At 58.1% G+C, this 8702-nt stretch overlaps 1 protein-coding gene across 1 annotated transcript in view; it reads left to right on the top strand.

Moving 5' to 3' along the window:
- Positions 1-7036: 7036 nt before the first annotated feature.
- The window catches only part of OLIG2 (oligodendrocyte transcription factor 2), a 3328-nt gene continuing 1662 nt past the window's right edge, over positions 7037-8702 (top strand). Inside the window, 2 exon segments of the mRNA XM_029940643.1 lie at positions 7037-7239; positions 8001-8700. Coding sequence (XP_029796503.1) covers positions 7150-7239; positions 8001-8700 — 790 coding nt within the window. The 5' untranslated portion in view covers positions 7037-7149.

Raw genomic sequence — 8702 nt, 5'->3', positions numbered from 1 at the left:
GGAATGCTCTGTTTACACCCTGAACGGAGCCAAGCCACATCTCAGACGTGGGTTCAGTTTGTCACACATCCGACTATAAGCCAAGTGGAAATCAGTTCTTCCCACTGCACCTGCTGGGAGGGAGAGACTCCTTAGAGGAGAACCTGGTGCTGCAGAGAGCTCGGCAGGAGCCAGGCAGGGAGCACCCACCTTGCCTTGTCTGGCAGAAGCCGGGCCCCCATGGTCTCTCCCACCACAATGGCATACACAGAAGAAACACGTTTTCAGAGTTTCTTGTTCTGACTAGCTTTTCAAGGCTGAAACAGGAAAAAGAGGGGGAGACTCTAAAGGGGATAGATTTGTGCAGATCAATACTGTTAAAGGGGTCAGGTGAATCTTGCATTGACGTGGAAGGACGTCCAGGAGGTGCTAAGAAATCAAAGACGCTGGTAACAAACCCTTATACGGTCTGGAAGGACGTCGTCAAAATGTTTGACAGTGGCTTGTTGCAGGGGAAGAGGGTTGAACTATTGGTGACGTTTGCATCCCGCATTATTTCAAAGTTATTTTTGTTTTACAGTGGGCTTGCATTTGTAAAAGCGTGTACTAAATTTTATTTAACAGATGGTCAAGGTGGTAAGAGTGAGCACCACGCAAATGGCTGGGGAGGTGTTGTGGAATCCCTGGGAAATAGTTTTGTCTGCCCCAGAAAGGGGCTGTGTCTGGGACCAGACGACCCAAGGACCTTGGGATTAGGCATCTGAGGAAGACCCCTCCCCCCCCCCAAAAAACCTAGAGCAACGCTTCCCAAACTCCAACGTGCCATGCATCACCTGGGAAACTTGGTTAATGTAGCTCCCTCCTGTCTCGCTAGGTCTGGATGGGCCTAAGGCTCTGTATGTCCAACAAGCGCCCCCCTAAATGCTGGTGTGGGGATCCTGGGACCACCAGGGGCTGGAGAGAGGCCGGAGGGGGCGCGGAGTCAGCCTGAGGAGCATGTGTTGTTCCAGTAACAAGGGAAAATCAAAAACAAAACTCGACCTATGCATACTGGAGGGGAAGGAGACAAGACAAAGGAAGAGAAGAGAAGAGACTAAAAGAAGCGAAGGAAGAGCGCACAAAGGGAACGAGGAAGGAGAGAAGCAGAACTCGCCAGGCACCTGTCTCCGCCCCCCATTCCCCAAACCCAAGAGTGAGGTAGCCCGCGGTGCTGGGGTCAGGGTTGTGTATCACCCCCCACCCCCACCCCGAGGGAGCAGCGGCCCAAGCTCCAAGGAGCGGCTGTGGGGTCCTTTCTCCGCGCTAGTTGGGGGCTCCGGGCCGTGGAGTCCGGGTTGGGGAGCGCCCCGCCGGCCTCGCATTTAGGCTGAGCCAGAGGAGGGCGCCGGGTGTGGGAGGCCCTGCCCGCATCCTTGGCCGCTGCAGGTCCTGGTGCCCAGGACCCCGGGCACTTCTCGCCTGGCGCTCCTCTCCCTTCCCGCGGGGCCGCTCCTCTCCCTTCCCGCGGGGCCGAGCGAGGCCAGAAGCCAGTGGGCAGCGGCCGGCCGGAGCCCATCTCCCGCCCCGCACCTGTGTGCCTGGGGTCGGGGGCTGCCTGTCACCCCCCCCTTCCACCCATATGACGGGGACAGAGCGGCAAGGTCTTCATCAGGCATTTTTGAAACTGGTTTAATTAGGGGGAAAACTTGTGCCTTTGACGCTATCGGTACGTTGTCTTTTGTGGTGTGCAAAGTCCACTAAAACTCTCAGGGCAACTGTCTTGTCAGCGGCTCTTACTTGGATTTACGGAGCTCTCCTGGCACCTGTCCCCACTCTGGGCCCCAGAGGGCAAAGCAAGTTCTGGCGCCCTGAGGACCCTCCAGGCGCTGCCCTGCGGGGATGGAGCGAGACCCTTGAACTGCAGTGTGGTAAACCCTGCTGGGGGTGGGGAGAGCCCTGGGTGCCGCGGGGGCTCATGGAGAGGGGTCCCAGGCAGACCCCTGGGAGGGTAGTAAGAGGCGTCGAGGAACTGGAGGAGGGCTGGGGTAGGGGAGCACGCGGGAGAAGGGGCAGGAAGAGCGGAGCCACCGGATGCTCCCGGGTTCTGAGAAAGCGAGAGAGGGCACCGCAACTCTGAGAAGCCAGCGGAGATCCGGTTAGGACTCCGAAGGCCGCGTTCAAGGACTCGGACAGGATCCGGGGAGGCGTGGAACGGCTAGATTTTCCCGACGCAGGAAGCTGGGTCATTTACCCGGTGTTTGGAGCTGAAGAACGGGCAGTCAGAGGTGAGAGGCTCCACGCCCTCCGCGTGCAGCTGCGGTGAGGGGTTCGGGGAGCAGGGAGCGCAAGCGGGTCCTGCCTCCATTTGGAGGCGCGCAGTGTTGGCTCCAGTAGCCTAGCTGACTCTCTCCTGCGCTCAGAAGGCCGCTGCTTCCTCTTACCCAGGGTGTGAGCCCCAGACCCGATCAGGGGGTTCTAGGTCCCTCCTGCCCATGCCTCCCTACACGGAGCGTAGCTCACCTCACTTCAGGGTCAACCACCAGATCAGGGCCACTCCTATTCCCACCCGAGCTCCCCAACTTGTCCACCCAGATTCTCCTCCCCTCGGATTAATCTGCATGGGGGAATGCAGGGGGGAAGGGGGGGTGCTTAGAGTCTCTGGAAAAGGAAGGGGGAGCAAATGGAAACCTAGGACTGAGGCATCAAGGGCCTTGGGACTTGGGGTCCAGTGGGCTGGAGGTGGAGCCCAGACCCTGCCCTGATCTCTAGTCTTCAATATCTTCATCGGTAAATTGGGGACAATGTGCCTCCTTCTTAACACCAAAGGGCTGTTGCACAACTTGGGTGAGATAACAGATGAGAGCTATAAAGTTAGTTTCCCATCACCCCTCAGTCCTTCCCCTACTTTGTTCCATGGTGACTTAATTGACTTCAATGTCGCTTACCCTTAGGGGCAGGTGGCAGTCACACTAGCTCAGTGGAGGTGAGTGGCCCCAAGGGTGGAACTCTCTAGGGAGAAGGGGCCATTAGTTTTGGGTGTTCTTTGGGGGATTTTTGGTTTGCCATTTCCCTTTGGCTTTCCCAGCACTGCACCCCTTCTTCAAAACCACTGGGCATTCCTTCTGGATTCTTCCAGGTTGAGCCTCTTCTGACTGGGCGGGGTTCCTCATTTCTCAGCACTCACACTCAAACAACACGAGTACTAACAGAATAGAGAAACTCCAGAGGGAGGCTGTCATTTGACTTTCACTTGTTCCTCCAAATCTCAAAACAGACATACCTCTTGAGGTCACAGTAGCTTCTAGAAACCCATTTTAAGAATGAGAATCTGAGACTGAAAACAGACAACTCAAGATGTCTAAGTCTCTGGGGCCCACCATCACGCTTGTCTCCCTGGACCTGTTTCTCAGCTCCCAGAATCTTGAACAAATGCCCAAACCATTTGTGAGTGTCAGTTTGCCAGTCTGTAAAATGGGAGTAAATAAAGTAAGTAAATGACTTTCCTAGGGTCAGTGACAAATTAAATGAGATGAGGTCTGTCAAGGTCCACTAAGCGTCCAACACAACTTAACTGGCCTTTAACTGGCCCTTAGTTGGAAGTCACTACCTTGTCATTCTAAAGGCTCCCATATTATAACAGTCCAGATGACAGACCTCATGGCTTACCGTGTGCACAGATTATTACACGTGTTTTATCAGTCATGTTTCACACCAGCCCATGGGCACATCTGCAGGCATGTATTTACCAAGCACCTTCCACATGTCATGCCTGGTGCTCGGCGCTGAGTCCCCGGACAAGGATGACAGGCTCCTGGGGTCTGAGCCTTACAAGGAAGACAGATGCCACTTCTTAGCAGAGTTCTCCGAGGGGGTCTTATCGCTCCCTTCGGATGCCAAGTGCTACCATTCCGCATCCCTTCTGATTTCCGGACCTGGAGCGATTGCCGAACTGTTTTTTTATTTTCTTTCTTTTCCAGAGCCCGCAGCCTCACCCCCTCCCATCGGTCCTGGCTCAACCCTGAGTAAGGCCATTGCTCTGCTTGGCAGTCTGGCCCAGCCGCTGCCTGAAAGTGTCCAGGAACTTGTGAAGGGAAAGGCGAGAACGCGAAAGAATGGCCCGGGAGGAACCCGGGAGGAACCCGGGAGGCAGTGGGAGGTCTGAGCCCTTAGAGTCCCTTTCGAGCCCGCCCCTGCGGATTTGGCACAAACTCCTCCGGGGCCGCCCGACTGAGCACAGGCCAGCCCCAACCCTCACCCGGCCTTTTGTGGGAGGGAAGCACAAAGGAGAGGGAAAAACACGTCCTCCGTTTTGACGCAGGAGGCCGACAGCTTCTGGACGCCCGGGCCAGCCAGAAGCTCCCGGAGCCCAGCCGATTCACTTAGGCAAAGTGAACACTCAATTTCTAGGGATGGGGCTGCGGTGCTGCCTGGGCCCCACCCGGGTTGTGCATACCGGGCGCGGGCTCAAGGGTAGAGCAAATTCCAGGAAGCCTCTAGGACTCACCGAGGGCATGTGCCAGGGGCCGGGCGATTGTTTTCCATTATCCCCGGAGAGGGTAGTAGGACTCGGAGACCCAGAGAGAGAGGTCCAGCAACCGTGTGGCCCTGGACTAAAGGAGCTCGGGGTTGGGGGGCACGCGGATTGCCCCTACCTCCTGAGCAACTTTCTGGCAATCACAGAATGTTAGGGGGTGCTGCCGGGAGAAGGGGTCCACAGCCTAGAGACTTCAGCCCAAGCTTCGGGCATGGGGAGTCAGGCCCGAGAGGAGCCGCTGCACAGCCCAGAACAGCCCCCACGGCCCTGGCTCGGTGGCACGGGGCTGGGGCCTGGAGCGCCCACATAGGCGTTCATGCGGGAACCTGGCCAATAAGCCAGCTCTCCTGCCTCTGGACTCTGCCTTCCCAGGCTCTAAATACCCACAGCACCTTAATGGGCCCCTCAACTGGAGCAAGCGCGTTAAGAACCCCAGACGGCGCACTCTCTCTCCCGGACAGTCACTGGTGGCAAGCAACAAAAGAAGGAACAGGGCTCCAGGACACGTGCCGGCGTCTGGACTAACCTCAGTGTCCGCAACCCAAGCGGGCGCACAGGGCGCCTGCCGGTGTTTATTAGATAAACAAGTCCGCGCCCGGCTGGGGGCCCGCAGCTCACATTCCCACGAATGTCCTCACTGCCTGTGATCGAGGAGGCCCAAAGGAACAACCCTCTAAATACTCTAGCTCTTCCTGCTCTCACCCCCCACTCGCAGCCTGGGACCATGGGACAGATTCTCCTAATTCAACGGTTATAGGTCATCCTCCATAACCGTTGGACCACATAGCTCCACGCTTCAGTTCGTGTTTTAAATACATACTTAACGGATGGCAGCAGAGTCAGTTGGGAAACACGGGAGTTGAAAAATAATGCTCCAGAAGGCACAAGATCGGGGCGAAGGTGAGAGCCGGCGAGGCTTTCTATCACAGTCTTATCCAGAAACTGGGAGCAAGCCCGTGGGCTTATTTTTGTATTTGTTTATTTTTGCACCTTCCCAACTTGAAGGCGAATCACTTTGCTTTTAAAGCCGCCCATGGAAATTAAAAGTTCCTAAACAACCACACAAACAGAGGTCGTAATACTCCCCGGGAGGGAGGGCTGGGGCGTGTCTGTGTATGTGTACGCGCAGTATAAACGCCTGGGGTCCGAAATCTGCAGAACCGAACTTCCGGAAATGCTCTGATGTCAGGAATCCAGCTGAGGGAGAAGGTTAGAGACAGGCGCCGCCACTACTGCTAAGGAACCTCCTACACTGGTTATCTGCGCTGTAAAAACTTGCAAGTTTTTTCCTGTGGGCTTGCTGGACACACCGCCTCCGGATTTTCCCATCTGTAAAATGGATGGATGCTTCAGTATCACTAAACTAACTCGCTTAGCGGCTTCTCTAAGACCAGGTTTCATCCCTGATGGGCAAGAGTTTCCGGGCTTAGCCGCCAAGCTGCGATTGGTAAAACGTGTCTGAATACAGCCGCAAGGAGTTGGACTCGCTGTCTGGCCCCAAGCCTGGAGAAGTCTTTGCCCAGGTCTTAGACCTTTATTCCCCCCATCCCCCGCCGCAGACAAACCAGCGCTTCCCTCCTACCCCATTTTGTGGAGACCACAAGAATGATGCTGAAAATACCATCATCGGCTCCAGAGCTAAAGAATGGACGGCGGGGGCTTCACTTTGGGCTCTAGGCTCTGCCCTTCCGTTAGCGCGGTTACGGGGCGGCAATCTCTCCTCCCTGTGTCCACACCATTCTCGACTTTATGAAGAGTTGAGATTTCTTTCAAAACGCCGTTCTGGAGCAGGTGCTCTGCTTCCTTCCCTGCCCTCGGCCTCGCGAGGCCCTGCCCCCAGCTGGGGGCGCTACCCGCCGCCCACGGAGGAGCGGCCGCCGCCGGCACCTCGAGGCGTGCCTCGCTTGAGAAGAAAGTAGGGGCTTTGTGCCTGCTTGTCGTTTACATTTGGGGTTCAAAATGCCCATGTGGTGATGAAATGCTTGAGACAGGGACAGGTCACGAGAACCCCGAGAGAGATGAAAAGCGAAGGAGGACACTCCAGCCCCAGAGCCCGAATCGCCAGGGTGATACGTGCGCATCCCCAAAGATCCGATCGCGTCGGGTATCAGGATAGTGCGTCTGCAGAACCCCCAGCCCCACGCCATCCTTCAGCCTGACTCTGTGGTCACCGTATTTTTATAATTTGCCAACGCGCGCTCTCTCTCTCTCTCTCTCTCTCTCTCTCTCTCTCTCTGTCTCTCTCTCTCTCTCTCTCTCTCTGTCTCTCTGTCTCTCTCTCTCTCTCTCTGTCTCTCTCTCTCTCTCTCTGTCTCCGCTGCATTCTGCCCTCGGTACTTCCCCGGCAAGCCCTCCCCAGCCCTCCTCCTCCGGCTCGCCTCGCACACCCCCTCCTCGGGTTCCTCCTCCTGTCCCGCCCCAAGAATCTCCCGGCCGCCGACGCCCATTGGCTGTGAGCGGGAAGGAGGCGTGTGCGGGCCGGGTGAGTTTCATTGAGCGGAATTAGCCCGGATGACATCAGCTTCCCAGCCCCCCGGGCGGGCCCAGCTCATTGGCGCGGCGGCCCCTCCAGGACCCGCACATTGTTCCCCGCCCCCGCCTCGGCCACCGCCGCCGCCACCCGGCTATAAAAACCGGCCGAGCCCCGAAAGGTGCGGATGCTTATTATAGACCAACGCGACATCACCGCCCGGAGCCCGGTTCTCCACTGCGGCTTCTGGAAAGGAGCTCCTCTAATTGCATCCACAGTAAGTGTCCCCGCCCCCCCACCCCAGCAGCCCCAGCCCATATCCTAAGGACAGACGCCCCTCAACTCGCAAGAGACCCAGGAAGCTCCGTTAGCGAGGGCTCCGATCCCGCCCCTGCCCGCGGGTTCTCCTGAAAGGCTTCGCTGCTCTGATCCTCCCCCCCCACCCCCACACACTAACCGCAGCATCCCCTTCGCCCAAAAGCGAGAAGTCGGGGCGACCACAGCTCCTTCTGCCCAAGTCCCGGTCAGCTGGCAAGCTCCCCCGCGGTCCCAGAACGCGGCGCACGTTATCTAGGCTCACCGGCGCCGGGTGCTTGTGTGTTTGTTGCTCGGTGTCGATGGAGATAAGGTCGATGAGTTTGAGAAACCAAATAAATACTTCTCTATTTAGATCTCCGCCCTCCCAAAGAAAAACCCTCACTTGCCATTCCAGCCCTGGGGATTCAGCCTCCCCATTCCTAATTGAAGGCATCTAGAAGGCCACCCTCTCTGAGGGGCTCCAATGCTCCCTGGAATAAAACAACCTGTGGATGAGAGCTGAGGAAGTGGGGAGAGAAAGAGAGAGCTTACTTCGTTCGCGCTTGCCTGCCGCTAGAAGGAAGCGAGGTGGACACAACGACCGGCCACCCGCACCTGGACTGCACGCTGCGGTGCAGGCGGGCGCAGCTTCTCTCTCTCTCTCTCTCTCTCTCTCTCTCTCTCTCTCTCTGCCTGGAGCTCGATCTAATCTCTCTCTACTGTTCCTTCTCCTCTCCTCAGGAGGCGTGCGCAAAGCTCGGAGGGCCGAGGGAGGGAGGGAGGACCCGGCGAGAGCTGCGACTATCTCTCGGGGCCATGGACTCGGACGCCAGCCTGGTGTCCAGTCGCCCGTCGTCGCCAGAGCCCGATGACCTTTTTCTGCCGGCCCGGAGCAAAGGTAGCGGCGGCAGCGGCTTCACCGGGGGCACCGTGTCCTCGTCCACGCCGAGCGACTGCCCGCCAGAGCTGAGCGCAGAGCTGCGCGGCGCCATGGGCGCGGCAGGCGCGCACCCCGGGGACAAGCTGGGCGGCGGCGGCTTCAAGTCATCCTCGTCCAGCACTTCGTCGTCCACATCGTCGGCGGCCGCGTCGTCCACCAAGAAGGACAAGAAGCAGATGACGGAGCCCGAGCTGCAGCAGCTACGCCTCAAGATCAACAGCCGCGAGCGCAAGCGCATGCACGACCTCAACATCGCCATGGACGGGCTGCGCGAGGTCATGCCGTACGCGCACGGCCCGTCGGTGCGCAAGCTCTCCAAGATCGCCACGCTGCTGCTGGCGCGCAACTACATCCTCATGCTCACCAACTCCCTGGAGGAGATGAAGCGACTGGTGAGCGAGATCTACGGCGGCCACCATGCGGGCTTCCACCCGTCGGCCTGCGGCGGCCTGGCGCACTCGGCGCCCCTGCCCGCCGCCACGGCGCACCCGGCGGCCGCCGCG

Source organism: Suricata suricatta, chromosome 5, assembly GCF_006229205.1.
Source record: "Suricata suricatta isolate VVHF042 chromosome 5, meerkat_22Aug2017_6uvM2_HiC, whole genome shotgun sequence".
Taxonomy (NCBI): Eukaryota; Metazoa; Chordata; class Mammalia; order Carnivora; family Herpestidae; genus Suricata; species Suricata suricatta.
The sequence above is the reverse complement of the archived record's forward strand: the minus strand, read 5'-3'. Positions and strand labels throughout refer to the sequence as shown.